Source organism: Equus asinus, chromosome 15, assembly GCF_041296235.1.
Source record: "Equus asinus isolate D_3611 breed Donkey chromosome 15, EquAss-T2T_v2, whole genome shotgun sequence".
NCBI classification, from domain to species: domain Eukaryota; kingdom Metazoa; phylum Chordata; class Mammalia; order Perissodactyla; family Equidae; genus Equus; species Equus asinus.
In genome coordinates this window covers 28,216,771-28,235,288 of record NC_091804.1, presented here as the reverse complement: position 1 = coordinate 28,235,288, position 18,518 = coordinate 28,216,771, and the positions used below count along the sequence as shown (strand labels likewise).

The 18,518-nt window shown below is 52.4% G+C and overlaps 1 protein-coding gene and 1 long non-coding RNA gene across 5 annotated transcripts in view; one reads left to right on the top strand and one right to left on the bottom strand.

The window, feature by feature from the left end:
- The window catches only part of LOC139040322 (uncharacterized), a 53,076-nt gene that overhangs the window by 29,875 nt on the left and 4,683 nt on the right, over nucleotides 1-18,518 (top strand). The window lies entirely within an intron of this gene.
- On the bottom strand, nucleotides 52-7,588 carry MYL9 (myosin light chain 9). 2 transcript variants are annotated; one of them, XM_070485888.1, is made up of 5 exons: nucleotides 7,334-7,481; nucleotides 6,659-6,701; nucleotides 3,860-4,069; nucleotides 1,649-1,810; nucleotides 52-782 (listed from the first exon to the last, which is right to left on the bottom strand). In XM_070485888.1, exons 3-5 carry the CDS (start codon nucleotides 4,041-4,043, stop codon nucleotides 610-612), a joined length of 519 nt encoding a protein of 172 aa, XP_070341989.1. In that variant the 5' UTR covers nucleotides 4,044-4,069; nucleotides 6,659-6,701; nucleotides 7,334-7,481; the 3' UTR covers nucleotides 52-609. The 2 variants fall into 2 exon arrangements, with proteins under 2 accessions (XP_070341989.1, XP_044604658.1); XM_044748723.2 differs by lacking the exon at nucleotides 6,659-6,701 and having other exon boundaries at nucleotides 7,334-7,588.

Here is an 18,518-nt window from a genome sequence, read left to right as displayed (position 1 = left end):
TAGGGCCCAGGGCTCCCTTGTTCACCGCAACCACAGACACACAGACCCAAGCAGTGCTCAGCCTTCTATTAGATCCTGCCTGCCTGCATGCATCTTCTCGAGCACACTCCGCGTGGGGGGGGTGTGTTCTGGTGGCTGGGCAGGGTGTAGGGGAGGGGACTTGGCATCCTGTCCCCTGAGAAGGGACTTTGGTGAGGTTCATGTGTTTGTGGCAGTGGCTGGGAAAGGGCTTTCATGCCCTGCATGGGGGTGCAGGGGCAGTGGTGTCTCAGACCTGGACACAGGGCCCTTCCTGTGGGGAGCAGCCCGGGAATGGGCAGGCACCAGCTGAGGCCTGGGCTCTCTTAGGGGGCCTTCCCTCGGTGCCGCCAGGTCCAGCCCTCTGGCCCAACTCCCTAGAAGATGTCCTTTCTTGCAAGGTCACCTGTGTTACATTGGCTGTGTGCCCCTTGCCTGGCACTGTGCCCTCTCGGCCCATTTCCTGCACTGGGAGCTGGGCCCCTAACCCCTCAGAGGGTCCTGTGGGGTTGTGGGCTGGAGTTGGCGCAGACAGTGTGTGGGGGAGCAGGTGACTGGGATAGGGGCTGGGCGTGCGGGGGCTGGGGTGGCCTAGTCGTCTTTGTCCTTGGCGCCATGTTTGAGGATGCGGGTGAACTCCACATAGTTGAAGTTGCCTTTCTTATCAATGGGCGCCTCTCGGTACATCTCATCCACCTCCTCGTCTGTGAAGCGGTCGCCCATGGTGGTGAGCAACTCCCGAAGGTGGTCCTCATGGATGAAGCCTGGGGGCAGGGCCAGGGTTGAGGCTTGAGACGGGGACTTAGGCTGGGACACACTTCACACCCCCTCCCCTTGGCCCCCGTCAGCCCTTGCAGACCCTGTAGTGGGGTAGGGGCCAGGAAAATACAGCTCTAGTCTCTGGTCAGTTTGAGCTTGCCAGGGCCCCAGAGGGAAGAGTTCTGCAGTGGGACTGTCTGTGAGGTGATTCTGTGGGGAACGTGGGGCTGGGAGTGAGAGGGGTGCTGGGTGTGTCCTGCTTTAAGAGCAGGAGCCCCAGAGTTCCACTGCCTGAGTTTGAATCCCCTTCTTCCTAGCTGTGTGTCCGGGTCAAGGTACTTAACCTCTCTGTGCCTGTTTGATCTGTAAAATGGGATGTAAATATGTCAACCTGGTAGGGACTGTGAAGGTAGTCAGGAAAATGTTCTGAATATACATAGGCCTGGGTGGGCCTGTGGCCCCGGAGAAACGACTGAAACTACTACTGCCAGCATCACTCTGGCTTGTCCCTGGGAAAAACTAGCTGTGGGACAGGAAGTCCTTTGGAAGATTTGAGGATGGGGACTGGTTTCTGTACTTTGTTAGCTAGAAGGACCTGGAATGGTCTGGTTTCTGGAAAGGTCTAAAGCAGAGGCAGAGTGTGTCGGGCCAACAGGTGAACTCAAGAAGTGGGAAGCCTTGGTGGGTGTCGGCTGGTTTGGTCTAGCATTTGCGGGAGAACAAGGAAGCTGCATGACATTGTAGGTCCAGTGACAGAAACCAGTGGACAGGTGATTTCTGTTCTGGCCTTTGGGGGCAGAGGCCCTGAAGCCCCTGTGCAGCCCAGCCTCCCTCGCATACCGGGGGCACCCCCCACCCCCAGGCTGCCAACCTGAGGCCTCCTCGTCGAAGCAGGCGAAGGCGTTGCGGATCACGTCCTCGGGGTCTGTGCCATTCAGCTTCTCCCCAAACATGGTGAGGAACATGGTGAAGTTGATGGGCCCCGGGGCCTCGCTCATCATGCCCTCCAGGTACTCGTCTGTGGGGTTCTTCCCTGTGGTGGGGGGGCACGCGTGCTGCTGTCACTGCCTGTCCCTTCCCGCCTCCCTGTCCCCTCCCTTCAGGGCCCACTTCGAGTCCCACAGACGGGAGATAGTGACTTGTAGACTGAAGCATCTTGCGGGGCGGCCAGCTTGACCGCTCCCTCCTGCAGGCTCTCCGGCCGCCTCGACCGGCTTCCTGCTCTGGGCTCATATCCACGCCCAGGCGTGCTTCCTAAAGTAGAAGAGCCGCGTCTGCTGACGCCTCACTCCGGCTGGTGCTCCCCGTGCCTTTTCGCCTAACTGTCACCACCCTGTGATTCTTCCCCCACTTTGCAGGTGTGGACCTGAGGCACACAGGTGAAGAGACCCGTCCCAGGTCATACAGTGAGGAAGGAGTGGAGCCAGGCAGCCAGGCCCTAGATTCCAGGCACAGTAGAGAAATTGCTTAAACCAGTGAGCTTTAGTGTCACACAGGCTGGGGTCTGAATCCCAGCCCTGTGCCTCAGTTTCCCCTGCCTCTTAGGAGAATTGTGAAGATGAAGAAGACAATGGTTGTAAACCACATGATAATGATTGGAAAGGCCCTGTGGACCCTGGAATCAACGGCTGGGTTCAAATCCCAGCTCTACCTGTGGCTACCTGTGGTAGCTGTGTGACCTTGGACAAATTACTTAATCTCTCTGAGCCTGTTTCCTCATTTGTAAAGTGGGAATGATAATCACATCCACCCAATAGGATTGCTTTGAGATTTAAGGTTAATGCCTGCAGAGCTGCTTCTTGTTATTATTATTTTATTATTTACTGCTGTTGTTTTTTAACCTCAGGATGATATTCTTAACCAGAGGCCATGACTGATCTGTGGATCCACTGACATGAGCTACAAACAGGAGTGTGGGGTTTTTCTGGGTAGATGCCCAGGGCTGTCATCAGGTCTCTGGGGTCTCTGCCCTGGGTGCAGGGTGCTGCCTCATAAATGGGAAGAAGTCTCCTTGTCCTTGTCTCCTCTGAGCCTCGCACACCCTGCTGTGTCCCCACGGGATGGCCACGGCCCCAGAGGATCTATGATGTCAGGACCCACCAGCCCCTCCCCTCACCAGCCTCAGTTCTCCTTCCTGCTGGGTGACCTCCTGGGGGAGAATCTTCAAGCAAGGTTGGCCTGAAGCTGGGAGAGGTTTGGCACCCAGGGTGGGGGCCATGTCCACTGTCAGCCCTCCCAATGGTCACCTTGGGGATGCTCACAAGGGCCACAGTCATTATTGCACAGGAAGGGAAACAGACACAAAGCAGGGCCACCCAGCTGTGAGGGGCAGCACCAGGGACTGACTCAGGCCTATCTGGCCCCAGAGCTTAGGGCTTGGCCACCACAGGCGCCTCCTCTGCTGCCAGAGGCTGTCCCACTCCCCTGGCCAGTGTCTGGTCCACACTCTCACCTGGATGAAAGGGGTGCCAGGAACTGGGACTGAGTGTGATTGTCTGTGGCCAGAACATGGGGAGGGATGTGGGGGCAGGGCCACAGGTTGGGGGGCTGATGTCTGGAGGCCTGGCCTCTGGGCCTCAGTTTCCCCATCTGAGCAGTGGTGAATTGTACTAGATTCCTGAGCCCTTTCAGCTCTAAGACTGGTTTTAGGGAAGTCACTGGTGTCAGAGGCTCTGAGAACCTGGCATGGCTGACCTCTGAAGGAGGGGAGGTGCTCTGGCCTCCCCTCTAGGCCTCAGTTTCCCCATCTGTACAATGGAAAGCCTGTGCAGTCCAAACTTTCTTTTAGTTGCTGATCCCTTTCTTTAAATGAAATGGTACTGTGCAGCCCAGCCCACAAATCTGCCTGAGGCAGTTCTGCTCCGGAGCGAGCCTGTCTAGGTTCAAATCCAGCACTAGATTGCCCTGGGCCTCAGTTTCCCGTCTGTTAAGTGGAGACAGTAATGGCACCTACTCTCCAGGATGGGGACCATGTGTCACTAGACAGGAAGCGCTCCATGAGTGATGAGCAGCCCCACTGCTTGCTCCAGATGCAGCCCTTGCGGGGCCCACTTAGACCCCACCCATCTCGGTCCCTGCTCACCCATCGAGGCCAGCATGTCATGCAAGTCCTCCTTGTCAATGAAGCCATCTCGGTTCTGGTCGATCATGTTGAAGGCCTCCTTAAACTCCTGGATCTGGGACTGGTCAAACATTGCGAAGACATTGGATGTGGCCCGCTGTGGCCGCTTCTTAGTGGTCTTGGCCTTGGCCCGTTTGCTGGACATCTTGGCTTCAGGTAGGTGGGAGTTCCCTGTAGGAAGTGAGTGTCAGGGGGAGAGCCTATGATCCTGGGCCAGGGAATCCTCCTGCTGTCCCCAGACTGGCTGTCAGTGCTTGGGCCTGGCATTCAAGGCCTCCCAAAGGCTTGGGGCTGCTCCCACCCAGATCAGCACAAAAGCAGACAAGCGTGGGCTGTGTGTGATCGTAAACAACTTCCTCTACCTCTGTGAGCAAGTTTCTTCATTTGGGAATGGGGACATGAGGAATGCCCAGCAGTAGAGATTAATTAACTTAGTGCCTGGGAAGGCCTGGACTGGTGCCGGGCGCAGAGTAAGCTATTTTTGCTGTGACTGTTTTGGTAAGACACTTAGGATTGGGTTCGGTGCCAACCATTTCCATGCTTTATCTCCTTTAATCCTCAATAGCATTTACGCTGTCCATCTCTCTCTCCAAGTGACAAGGTGGGTGGACATATGGGAGGTTGTGAGGCTCCCTGCAGGCCGAGGCCTCCTACCCCCACCCAGCAGGAGGGAGCTGGATCAGCCGCCCTGCATTCCTGACATTCCTCATCCTCTCTCCTCCTCCCCATCCCTCTGCACTCCCTGCTCTGGGGAGCCTCCCCTCCCCCACCTGCCCACAGGTGCCCAGCCCCTTAGGTGGGTGATAGATCTGGTGTAGGCCCTACTCCTGTCCTCACTCCTCAGTACTGATGGGGGTGCGAGACTCCCCCGGGCTGAGAACCCCAGCTTCTTGTTCCCCTTATTTAGACCCGGCGTCCTAGCCTCCAGCCAGTCTCTCCCGTCCCATACGGATCCAGACCTGCAGCTCTCACTTCACCTTGAAGGTTCCTGCCACCCACTGGAGCAAGTCTGGGCCCCTCCGCCTGGCATTCAAGGCCCTGTGTGAATGTGAACCCCTCTTGCCCTTTTCCCTGACTGACCGTGGTACTCCTCGCTGTGTCCCTCCTGCCATCTGTGATCCTGCCAGGCTGGGTCTCTGTCTGTTCTCGAGACACCCTCAGACTTTCTTTCTTGCTCCCTCCCGCTGGATCATCCTTCCTTCTCCAGCCCAGTTCTTGAGACACACCCTTGGGGAGCAGTTCCCACACCCCTGCTTTGACAATAAGAACTTAAAGGTTTCTCTCCCTCAGTCACTCAGGGCTGGTATAAATCCCCTGATTTACACCAAAGCCCACAGTCGGGCTAACAGATGCTTGTTTAATGAATGACTCTGAGGGCACCCATGGCCAGTCTGCTGCCCCCACTGTACAGATGGGGAAACTGAGGCCCAGCAAGGGGCTCTTTCCCTGAACCTTTGTCATGACTTGTGAGGGCCTAGTGCCATGTGCCCCTCGGCTAGGGCAGTTGTGAGCCTGGCCGAGGCCTCAGGACTGCTGCCCGCTTCCTTCCTCTGCCCCTGAACCCCTTGCTCGAGGGCCTCCAGGAAGCCTTCTCAGCCTGTTTTTCACCCCACACTGTGTGGTTGTGAGTGCTCTCCGAGCTCTCTGCAGGCCTTTATCCCAAGACCCTGCTCCAGTCCGTCCTGGTTTTTGGGCTTTGAGATCTGAAACCCTGAGCTGGGATCCTGGCCAGCCCCAGCTGTCCCCAGGGCCACAGCTGCCTGTAGTCATGAGACACTGGCTACTGTGTCCCACTGGATGGACACACCTGGCCCTCGGTGTTTCTCACACGGCTCAGGATGGGTCCACAAAAGCCCTTCTTGCCTGGGACCTGGGCAAGAGTGGGATGGTGCGTCAGCAGGGAGTGCCATCCTCTCCTGTGGCTTAGTGCTTCCTGGGGCCCATCCCTCCGTGAGCCCTGTGCTCTTTGGGAGCTTTGACTCTGGCACCCACAGAAGGCAGCCAAGGAGAAGTCCACAGAGGCTATGATGGTCATCATCACTGTCACCACCACCCTCCTGTCTGCAAAGCTCTAGGGTAGACATGGCCAGGAGGAGAGAGGAAGCCACAGCCAGAGGCAGGAATGGCCAAGAGCTCAGCCACTGCTCTGATACTGGCTGGGCCCCTCTGCCTCCACAGCCGCCCTAGGCCCACCCTCTTCTATCAAGGGGCCATGACATGGCTGAGAACACTTAACTTTATGGTTTGTCCATCCCGGCAATCTTGGAAAGCAGGTGGAGAGGGTGGGGTGGGCCCTACTGTGCAGTTATTAGAACTGAGGCCCAAGAAGGGAAATGGCATGCCCATGAGAGGGGACGAGTCCAGTTGGAAGCTAGGACCCCTGGGCTGGTCCTGGGTCAGTAGGTGGCACATGGCCCTTGGTGCCCTCGAGGCCTGAACACAGAAGGAAACATCTGTCCGAAGAGGCAGCTGTGAGGGGCTCAGGGCTGTGTGTGGCCAGAGGCAGTTTCTAGGCTTGGTTGAGGGACTGGGGTCAGAGACAGCTGGGCCCTTAGCCTTGGAGCCATTACCTCCCCTTCCTAGGGGTCCTAGACACCAGGGATCAGATATAGCTGGTACTTAACCTGGCTGCAAAAAGGTGCCACCTCCCCCCTTCTGGTGCCTGAAATCCCACCATAACAGCAAAGACAAGGCCTGTGTCCCCCATTACCTCGTGGTGCCTGTGGCTGGCAGTGCCAGTTGCCTCGCTCGTAAACTCACCTCATCTGACTCTTTCCTGAGAGCGGCCAGAGCAGCTGGAGGGCTGGGAGGAGCAGGGGCTGAGTTCCCCCAGCCCAGGTCCTTGTCCCGCCTTGTAAGGGCTGAGCCTGCAGGGCCCTTGGCAGACCTTCCCCACCACCAGGCCCAGATGGGTAGATGGCCCAGAGCACGGAAGCCCCGTGCATGGCACACAGCTTTGGGGTGTATGGGGCGAAGTTACCCCAGCCTCTCCATCCCTCTCCTGCTCCAGGAGATGGGGGAGGGGACTGGATGCTCCGCAGGGGTCTCATGGAGCCTCACAGAGCTCAGTTTCCTATTTGTGACACTTGGGTCTACTGGGGCAGGGAATGCCCTGCGATCACGACCCCCTTCCTCCTCCCGGGCACCCTGGAGCTCTGGGTTTGGAGTCCCTAACTCCACAGCAAAGGGCAGGGCCTTTGACAGTCTTCCCTCGCCAAAGGGCCACCGGTTCCCAGAGCCCTGAGCAGTCTCCCTGCTGCCCAGCCCCAGCCCGAATCCCTGTCGCACCCGGGCAACCTCGCAGCCCCAGCCCCGCCGCGGCTGTCCAGGCCCAGAGACCCTCCGACGCCCCCGTCCGCGGGGCCTGCCCCCCGCTCAGCCCCGGCGGTCGCGGCGCCTACTCTAGACCATCTGGGCGGCCGGCCGGGCTCCCACCTGGTGCGGAGAAGGCGCTCGCTCGCTCGGTGCGCGGAGCCGGGTGCGGAGCCCGCGGCCGAGGGTCGCTCGGGTGGGTTGGCGGGCGGGGCGGGGCGGGGCGCGGCGCCGGGCCTTACAAGGCAGAAGAATGTGCGCGGGGCGGGGCGGGGCCGCGGCGGCCCGCCCGGCCTTATTTGGCCGAGACCCACTGGCTGGGAGGAGGGGGCGCTCCTGGGTGAACCCCCAGGCTGCGATGAGGGCCTTGCCTGTTGTAGGCCCGGGCAGGTGATGGCGGTGACTGGGCCTGGACACCCTGGGCCGTCCCTTCCTCTCCAGCGAGGCGGGCAGAACATCCAGGGGCCTCCGGGTCTCAGACCCTTCCCCATCTTTTCCCCCAAAGGCCCCGCTGCCTGGCTTCCCGTGGGAGGGCTTGCTTCCATCAGGCCAAGTATGGCTTTTTTCCAGTCTGAGGGGAGAGGCGTGTCAGAGAGGACCTGCTATCCTCAGGCAAAGGGCCGCCAGTCAGGCCCCTGCGGGTGTGGGGCGCACATGGGAGTTTGGGTCGAGCCTCGCTGGGGACAGCCCACCTAGGCCAAGTCGTGCTCCTCCACCTGCCCTCAGTTTCCTCACCTGTAAAATGGAAGGGTAGTGGTGAGGCCACTGCGGCCACAGTGAAAGAGTGGCCAGAAAGAGCCACAGCACCCCCGGAACCAGCCAGAAGGGCAGGGGCTGGGAACCACAGGTGGATCTTGGCGGCAGCAGCATCCCCCTGTTGGTCTGAGTCAGAGGATGGAGTCTGGGAGGATAAACCCATCTCCTCCCCAATTAGGCATTAGGGTCTGTCCATCATTTTGACCCCTGAAGGAACACCTTACCCATCAGTCCCCACTGGACTCTAGCCCACTTTTCTCTCCTGGCCCTCTTTGATCCAACGCGGATGTTCCCAAGGGAATTTTCTAACTCCCAATTATTTATTCTGTGAATATTAACTGACACCTTCTACCTGCCAGACCCCGTGCTGGGTGCTGGGGAAACAGCGGTGAACTAGTCACCACGCCCCGGAAGCATTTGTTCCTGTGGAGGGAAATACAGTGAGCAAGTATCTACATAGCTTGAAGGGTAGAAATAAGTGCCTCAAAGGACAGTAAAGTAGGGTGAGGGGAGAGAGAGTAATAGGAGGGGGGTGCCTGGCACGAAGTGACATTTGGGCTGACCTGAAGGAGGTGAGGGAGTGAGCCAAGCGCAGGGAGCCATAAGGCAGAAGCCCTGTAGGGGGAGCTTGTCCAGCTCCTGCTCAAGGAGCAGCAGGAGGCCAGTGTGACTGTGGGGAAGGGAGTGAGGGGAGATGGGGGGAGATGAGATCTGAGAAGCAGTAGCCAGTGCCTCCTTGTAGGTCACAGTAAGACATCAGAGAGTTCTGAGCAGTAGGGTGACATGATCTGGCTTGGGTTTTCACTGAATCCCTCTGGGTGTTGTGTGAAATGGACTGAATGGGCCAAGGGTGGAGGCAGGGAGACCCATGAGATGTTCAATCAGGTGTTGTGTTCAGACTCGTGTGGTAGCAGTGGAGGTGGGGAGGAGGGGTGGGACTCCGGAAATATTTTGAAGTTGCATCCAATAGGATTTGTGCATGGATTGGAATGTGTGTAAAAGAGAAGATCAAGGATTACTCCAAGGGGTTTGGTCTGAGCAACTGGAGAGACAGAGCTGCCATTTTCTAAGATGGGTCGGCTATGGGAGGAGCAGGTTTGGGGAGAGATGAGAAGTTCTGTTTTGGACATAGGAATGAAACCGGCAAACAGCCGTTGATGATTAAGTATCTAGGTACTAAAGTTTTTTCCTTTCTGCAATTACTGATTATAACTTTTAGCTGTTTAACCCACCCATTGTTCACTGTGCTGTTTTGGCAATATGCTCTCTCACTCCCACTAGGCTCCTATAGATAACGTCTCCCTGGAGCCTGGGTCACCATGGGAATGGGTGTGTGAGCTGTTTTTCAGTCAGAACTCCTTGTCCACTTCAGGCGGGTTGAGATGACCAATTCAACAACTGGGCCCGCGCAGATGTCAGACAGGCGACCTTTTGACGTCAAGAGGCTAAAAACTCCACCCTCAGATCATGCTAATGCTGCCATTTTGTGAACATGGGTCCTACGAAGAGGCATGGGGTCTGACTATGCTTGCGCCGATCATCAATTACCTGACCTCTCCGCACCTCCAGTCACCTCTCTCCACACTTCAGAGCACCTTGCCCCCATCCTATAAATATCCCTGAGTCCCTGTTTTGGGGAAGTGAATTTGAGGCTCATGCTCTCGCTTCCTCACGTGGCTGCCTCGTGAGTAAACTCTCTCTCTGCTGCAATCTCGTCATCTCAGTGTTTGGCAAAAACAAACCTGGGTTTGTAACATAAATTTTTAAAAACTTTTTATTTTGAAATAATTTAAAACTTACAGTAAAGTTTGTAAGAGCTGTACAAAGAGCTCCTGTATGTATTCATCCAGATTACCCAATTGTTAACATTTGCTTTATTGTATTCTCTTTTCTCTCTTTCCACATATGTGTGTGTGTATGTGTGTTTCCCCTCTGCCCCAGAACCAAGGTTATTATGTTTCTTTAATCTCTGCTTTTCTTGTGTATGTGTGTGTGTGTGTGTGTGTATGTATGGTGAAATAACAAAATTTACCTTTTTTTTTTAAAGATTGGCACCTGAGCTAACATCCGTTGCCAGTTTTCTTCCTCTTTTTTTCCTTCTCCCCAAAGCCCCCCAGTACACAGTTGTATATTTTTAGTTGTGGGTCCTTCTAGTTGTGGCATGTGGGACACTGCCTTAGCATGGCTTGATGAGTGGTGCCATGTCCGTGCCCAGGATCTGAACTGGTAAAACCCTGGGCTGCCGAAGTGGAGCGCACGAACCTAAGCACTCGGCCACGGGGCCCAGCCCCTAAAATTTACCATTTTAACCATTTTTAAGGCTATAGTTCAGTGGCATTAAGTGTATTCATGTTGTTGCACAGCCATGGCAACCATCCTTCTCTAGAACTTTTTCATCTTCCCCAACTGAGACTTTGTATCCATTAAACAGTAACTTCCTATTCTCTTCCCTGAACAGCTGGGCAACCACCATTCTACTTTCTGTCTCTCAATTTGACTTCTCTAGGTACCTCATATAAGTGTAATCATATACAGTATTTGTCCTTTCGTGACTGGCTTATTTCGTTTAGCATAATATCCTGAAGGGTCATCCATCTTGTAGCATGCCAGAATTTTCTTCATTTTTAAGGCTGAATAATAATATATTGCATAATGTTTTCAAAGTTCACCCATTTTATAACATGTATCAGTACATCATTCTTTTTCTTTTTTTTAGATTTTTAAAATTTTTCCTTCTTCTCCCCAAAGCTCCCCGGTACATAGTTGTATATTTTTAGTTGTGGGTCCTTCTTGTGGCCTGTGGGATGCTGCCTCAGCATGGCTTGATGAGTCGTGCTAGGTCCACGCCCAGGATCCAAACCGGCAAAACCCTGGGCCGCCGGAGCAGAGCACACAAACTTAACCACTTGGCCACAGGGCCAGCCCCGTTTTAAATAATTTTTTTTCTTTTAGATTTTCTTTTTAGTACTTCATTCTTTTTATTGCTGAGTAGTATTCCATTCCATGGATGTACTACATGTTGTTTATGTATTGATCAGTTGATGGACATTTGAGTTGTTTCCACTTTTTGGCCATTATGAATAATGCTGCTGTGAACATTGGTGTATAAGTTTATGTGTGGATGTATGTTTTCACTTTTTTGGGTATATGTCTAAGAGTGGAATTGCTGGGTCATTTTTAACTCTATGCTTAAGTTTTTGAGGGACTTCCAAACTTTTCCACACTGCTGTACCATTTTACAATCCCACCAGTAATGTATGAGGGTTCTTGTTTCTCCACATCCTCACCAACACTTGTCTTCTAGCCATCCTGTTGGGTATGAAGTGGTATCACATTGTGGTTTTGATTAGCATGTCCCTAATGATTAGTTTTGTTGAACATCTTTTCGTGTGCTTATTGAAAATTTGTCTGTCTTCCTGTGAAGAAATGATTATTCAGATGTTTTGCCCTTTTTTTTTTTGAGGAAGATTAGCCCTGAGCTAACATCTACTGCCAATCCTCCTCTTTTTGCTGAGGAAGACTGGCCCTGAGTTAACATCCATGCCCATCTTCCTCTACTTTATATGTGGGACGCCTGCCACAGCATGGCTTGCCAAGTGGTGCCATGTCCACACCCGGGATCCGAACTGGCGAACCCTGGGCCACCAAAATGGAACATGTGCACTTAACCGCTGCACCACTGGGCCAGCCCTGTTTTGCCCATTTTATAATTTGTTTTTTTCTTGTTGGATTGCAAAGGTACTTTATATATTCTATTTATTACACCCTTACCGGATAATATGATTTGCAAATATTTTTCTCCAGTTTCGTGGATTGTCTTTTCATTTTCTTGATAGTTTCAAGAAGCACAAATGTTTTTAACTTTGGTGAGGTTTATCTATTTTTTTCTTTAGTTTCTTGTACTTTTGATATCATATCCAAGAAACCATTGCCTAATCCAAGGTCATAAAGATTTACACGTATGTTTTATTCTAAGAGTTTTATGGTTTTAGCTCTTAAATGTAGGTCTCTAATCCACTTGGAGTTAATTTTGTATATGGTGTGAGGTAAGGGTCCAACTCCCTTCTTCTGCATGTGGATATCCGGTTGTCCCAAAACCGTTTGTTAAGACAACTGCTCTTTCCCCAGTGAATTTTCTTGGCGTCCTTGTTGAAAATCAGCTGTCCATAAATGTATGGGTTTATTTCTGGACTCCCAATTCTGTTTCATTGATGTGTATGTCTTCCCTTATGCCAGTACCAAAGAATCCTGATCTCTTTAGTTTTGTAGTGAGTTTTGAAACCAGGAAGTGTGTCATCCACCTTCTGTTTTTTTCAAGATTGCTTTGGCTGTTCAGGGTCTCTTGCATTTCCACATGAAATTTAAGATGAGCTAGTCAATTTCTGCAGAAAAGGCAGTTGGGATTTTGGTAGATTATGTTGAATCTGTATATTTAATTTGCAGGAGTCTTACCATCTTAACAATACTAAGTCTTCTGATCCATGAACATGAAATGCTTTTTCCTTTACTTAGGTCTTTAAAAATTTCTCTCAATGATGTTTTGTAGTTTTCAGTGTACCAGTCTTACACTTCTTTTTTTTTTTTTTCCCTTTGTGAGGAAGATGGGCCCTGAGCTAACATCTGTTGTCAATCTTCCTCTTTTTGCTTGCGGAAGATTGTCCCTGAGCTAACATCTGTGCCAGTCTTCCTCTATTTTTTGTATGTGGGATGTGGCCAGAGCCTGGCTTGACAAGTGGTACTAGGTCTGGACCTGGGATAGGCACCTGCAAACCCCAGGCCACCAAAGTGGAGCACAAGAACTTAACCACTATGCTACCAGGCCAGCCCATATACTTCTTTTGTTAACTTTCTTCCTAACTACTTTATTCTTTTTGATGCCATTGTAAATGGAATTGTTTTCTTAAATCCATTTTCAGTGTCCACTAGTAGTTAAACTGATTTTACTCACAACACTTCTGACACCAAATATGTGGGTTTTTTTCCTCAAGTCAACCAATTCTCCAACTCTCTGGACACCAACTGGGTGTCCTGCAGTACAGTTCAATTCTGACCCTAACTACCTGGTGTTAATGTCAGACTCCACAGGGTTAAGGCCTCAGTCCCACAAGATTGCCCTCACATCAGACGCCAGTTGCAAGTATTGGGTTTCTAGGTTACCCCCACTTCTGTCCAACTTGGCTACAAATTGGGGGTTCCTCCCCGCCCTAAAAATATTAGCTAGAACAGCTCACAGAACCCAGGAAAACAATTTACTTACTATTACCAGTTAACTATAAATGATAGAACTCGGGAGCAGCCAAACGGAAGAGATGCGTAGGGTGAGATGGGGGCCGGGTGGGGAGCTTCCACGCCCTTTCCAGGCGTGCCATCCTCCCAGCACCTTTAAGTGTTCGCCAGCCTGGAAACTCTCCAACCCTGTTGTTGAGGGGTTTTTATGGAGGTTTCATTACACAGACATAATTGATTAAATCACTGGCCATTGATGATTGACTCCAGCCCCTCTTCCCTCCCTGGAGGCTGGCGACTGAGGCTGAACGTTCCAACCCTCTAATCATGCCTCTCTTTTTGGCAACCAGCCCTCATCCTAAAGCTGCCTAGGGCCCCCAGCCCCAGTCTTCTCATTAGCACACAAAAGACACTCATTCCTTCAGAGATTTCAAGGGTTTTTAGGAGCTGTGTGCCAGGGACAAAGACCAAATATTATTTTTTATTATATCACAGTAGAAATACTGTTGATTTTTGTATATTGATCCTGCTTCCAGGAACATTGCCGAGCTCATTAACTCTAAGAGCTCTTTTGTGGATACCTTAGGATTTTCTATATGAAAGATCATGTTATCTGCAAATTGAGATAGTTTAACTTCTTTCTTTCCAATCTGGATGCCCTTCATTCATCTTTTTGCCTAATTGCCTTGGCTGGAACCTCCAGTACAAGGTCGAATGACAGATGTGGCAAGAGCAGACAGCCTTGTCTTGTTCCTGATGTTAGGGAGAAAGCTTTCGGTCTTTTCCCATTCAATATGGTGTTAGCTGTGGATTTTCCTTGGATGCCCTGTATGAGCTTGAGGAAGTCCTCTTCTAGTCCTAGCGTGTTGAATATTTTTTTCATGAAAGGGTATTGGCTTTTGTCAAATGCTCTTTCTGCATCTGTTGAGACGTCTTAATCTGGAACAGTTCCTTAGCTTTTCTTGGTCTTTCATGACCCTGACGTTTTTGGAGAGTCCAGGCCAGTTACTTGGTGCCCCCTCAGGATTAGCTTCAGGTCATGGGTTTTTGACAGGAATAGCACGGAAATGACGTTGTGCCCTTCTCAGTGCATCTTATCAGGGGAAGTGTGGTATTAAGTTTCCCCATCACTGGTAGTAATGACTTTGGCCATCTAGTTAAGGTAGTGTCTGCCAGATTTATCCGTAAGAAAGTTACTACTGGGCCAGCCCCGGGGCCTAGTGGTTAAGTTCAGTGCACTCCACTTCGGTTCCTGGGTGCGGACCTACACCACTCTTCTGTCGGTGGCCATGATGAGATGGTGGCTCGCGTACAAAACAGGAAGATTGGCAACAGCTCAGGGCAAATCTTCCTCACCAAAGGAAAAAAAAAAAAGAAAAGTTAGTATTTTTCCCTTTTAAAGATTTTATTTTTTTTCCTTTTTCTCCCCAAAGCCCCCTGGTACATAGTTGTATATTTTAGTTGTGGGTCCTTCTAGTTGTGGCATGTGGGATGCCGCCTCAGCATGGCTTGATGAGCGGTGCCGTGTCTGCACCCAGGATTCGAATTGGGGAAACCCTGGGCTGCCACAGTGGAGCATGCAAACTTAACCACTCGGCCACAGGGCCGGCCCCTATTTTTCCATTTTATAGTTAATGAATAAGTAATTTGTGGGGTGTTCCTTTGAGACTGAATATTCTGTTCCTCATCAAACTTTCACCCATGTTTCTTAACACCCACGGATGATTCGTTTGTTACTATGATAGTTGCCAAATGGTGATTTTCTAACCTCCTCACTTCCTCTTACTAGCTGGTAGGCATGTTAATTTTGAGATTGCCTGTTAGACATCCAAGTGGAGATGGCAAGTGTGAAGTGTGGAGTTCAAGGAAAGGTACAGGTTGCAGATTTAAAGATTTTATTTTTCCTTTTTCTCCCAAAGCCCCCTGGTACATAGTTGTGTATTTTTAGTTGTGGGTCCTTCTAGTTGTGGCATGTGGGACGCCGCCTCAGCATGGCCTGATGAGCAGTGCCATGTCTGCGCCCAGGATTTGAACCTGCAAAACCCTGGGCCACCAAAGCAGAGCATGTGAACTTAACCACTCGGCCACGGGGCCAGCCCCCAGGTTGCAGATTTCGGTGTAAGAGTTGTCGGCCTATAGAAGGTTAAAGCCATTAGCAGCTGAGGGTCCCCAAGAGCCCATGTTCCTCGTTGGTCATAGCGCTTCACCAGGCTGGGCTCTGCTTACATGTTTTGGAGACAAACCCTGGTGCTGGCTGGGTTACCAGGGTACCATGGCTCCATGGAAGCTAGGACTGGGGGCCCCTGTCTCGTGAGAAGTTGGGTTCCATGGAAGGAAATGTCCCTGCTCTGTTCAAAGCTGGTGAAAGCCTTTACATCTTAACCTGGCATTCAAGGCCTGTCAAGCATTGCCCTCTCTCTGAGCAGCAGCACAGTCTCCCCCTTCTGCCTATGTGCTCACTGTGCCCGTCACTTGGGGAACTCCTACTCATCCCTCAAAGCCCAGCTCAAATATTGCCTTCTCTGTGAAGTCCTGCTCCTCCTCCCCCCGACGAGTTCTTTAATTTTGGAAATAGTTCTTGAGGGTCTCCTCTGTGCTAGGCACTGAGACTGGTGACAAAACTTAATTCCTGTCCTCAGGGAGCCCACCATCTCTTGATGGAGACAGATACTCACTTAAAATCACACAGATGTAATTATCGTTATATCAGTGACAGCAACAAAGAAAGCCAGGCGAAGTACCTCTCAAGCTCCAAGTGTAGAGCAGGGGGTTTGCACCCACCTGGCCTGGTGAGGGGCTTTGGGAGGGTTTCCCTGAGGAAATGCCAGCTGGCCTGAGAGCTGAGGAAGGTGTGGGTGTTAACTCTATCGGTGGGGGAGCCATGGCTCTCTGTGCGAGGCCTGGGGTGAGGCTGGAGGGCAGAGAGCAGGGGATGGGCTCCCAAGGGAGGTGCAGCCTGAAAGGTAAGCAGGGGCCTCCAAGGCCAAGGTGGAGAGGCTGGATTTCCTCCTGCCTGCACTGGGCAGCTGCAAAGGGTTCTGAGCAGACACGGACTTTTGGAGGGAGAAGAGGGAGACTGCCATAGCAGAGGCGGGAGGGCCAGTGGGGACCACGCTGATTTTTCAGGTCAGCCAGATTCAGACGGGCAGGAGGCACAACTTCATTTTGAATTTCTCTTATAAACTCCACTCCAGTGCTGGTGGTAGGAACTTCATTTCAGTCGGTCAGCACTTACCCATGCTGGCATCCGCTTGGTCCCTGGCTCTCAGGCCACTGGTGGCAATGGCTTTGTCCTTCTGTCCTGGCCAAATGGCCCCTAGGCCCAGCGCTGCTCCTGGCTGTGGCCGAGCCTTCTCTCTCTCCTTGAGGCTTGGGGGCCTGCGACCCTGAGGGAGCAGGGGGTCTAAAAGGGGAAGCTGGGCCTCCCTGCTTTCCGATCTGCAGCCCTGTGGGTGGTCCCCAGGGACCCAGGGACGACGCACAGTCGGTTTCTCCCTCTGCCTCTTGCGCAGCACCCTGCAGCTTTCAGGAGGGTGCTTCCCGTCTCCCTCAGTCTTCGTCCTTTCTGTTCCCTCCAGGACTGAGCTTTGGAAACGCAGAGGCTGAGGACTCATTGCCAGCTTCTCTGGGAAGCTGCTTTCAGCCTTTCCCTGAAGTGACAAATGCCTCCCTGATAGAACAGAGTACAGGAGATGGGACATCATCTAAGCCATATTCTTGTTAAAACTGTTTAATCTGAATCTAGTCATGGGAAGAAAAATCCAAATTATGCAGCATTCTCTAAGATGCTTGGACACTTAAAAACTGTCAATGTCATGAAAAACAAAACAAAAACTGTTTTTGATTCAACAAAACTAAAGAGACATGGGGCTGGCACCGTGGCTGAGTGGTTAAGTTCGTGTGCTCTGCTTCGGACGTGTGCTCCCTGGCGGCCCAGGGTTTTGCTGGTTTGGATCCTGGGTGCGGACATGGCACCGCTCGTCAGGCCCGAGGTGGCGTCCCACATGCCACAACCAGAGACCGACCCACAACTAAAAGTATTCAACTGTGTACTGGGGGGATTTAGGAAAGAAAAAGCAGGGGGGGAAAAAAAGCGAGACATGATAACTGAAAGGAATGAATGATCCTTAACTGGGTTCTGGAGAGGTACAAAGGAAAAGCCATAGAGGACATCACTGGGACATGTGGACCATGCTGTGCTTTAGCTAATGTCTGCACACCGAGTGCCTTCCTGGCTAAGGGAGGTGCTTGCAGACCACTCGTTTGTTAGATTAGAGGGTGATAATGGTATTGTGGTCGTGCAGAAATGTCCTTATTCTTAGGAGCTGCATGGTCTGTAAGGGGGTGAAGTATCATGATGTATGTAACTTACTTTCCAAATGGCTCCAGGGGAAACATGTTTGTGTATGTACCTGAGAGGAATAATGCAAATGTGGCAAAATGTTGACAGTTGGTAATTCTGGGTAAAGGACTATTCTTTCAACTCGGGGGAGAGGGGGTCCCTCCACTGCCGCCCCAGTAGGACTGGGAGTGGGGCCCAGATTCTGCACATCAGATGCTTCCCTCCCCACTATGCTCTGACTCAGGGAGTGCAGGATCCCTCCCTGAGGCCCTGATCAACCCTCAAGGCCCCTCCTCTGCTGCCACACAAACACTCAAGCTCTGAAGGGGTCAGGATCCACCCCGGTCCCCCAGGGCCCGTCGGTAGAGCTGGGCTGCCAGCTGGATGGGGGCCCTCAAGTCCAGCGTGGCCGCCTCTTGCATTCACTCACCTCTGGGTGCCTAGTTCAGTGCCCAAGGTAACCTAAAACCTCTTCACTTAACCCTTCAAGTCACCCCCTGCCGGGTCTCAGGGCAGGGGTAGGTCGAGGAAGGTGCCAGCCCCAGGAGTTAATCAGAGCCACCATGGTCACTAGATGCTCAGGTGCCACTAACAGGATTCACAGATGAGAGCCCACTGCTCCCAGTGCAGGGAGGTTTTGCCCACAGGGTTGGGATGAGCTCACAAGGGGCCCAACTGGGGAAGGGCCGGGCAGGTGAACAACGTTCCTGAGGAGGCAGTTCTGTGCATTCCCTGGGCCTGAGACAGACCGAGGGAGACCAGGGGTCTGCAGCTCAGCCTGGCCCAAAAACTTTCGCACGTTCTTCCCAGCGGGTTTTGGCACCTACAGTTCCTTCTGCCTTGAATGTGCTTTCTCCAGGCTCTCCGCTGCACACCACCCCCATCCCCAAAGCTGGTTAATACCCACTGTCCTTCCAGGCTTGACCACAATGCTCCTGCCCAGACTGGGTTTGGTGATGCTGTCATGGGTTCCCACACCCTCAC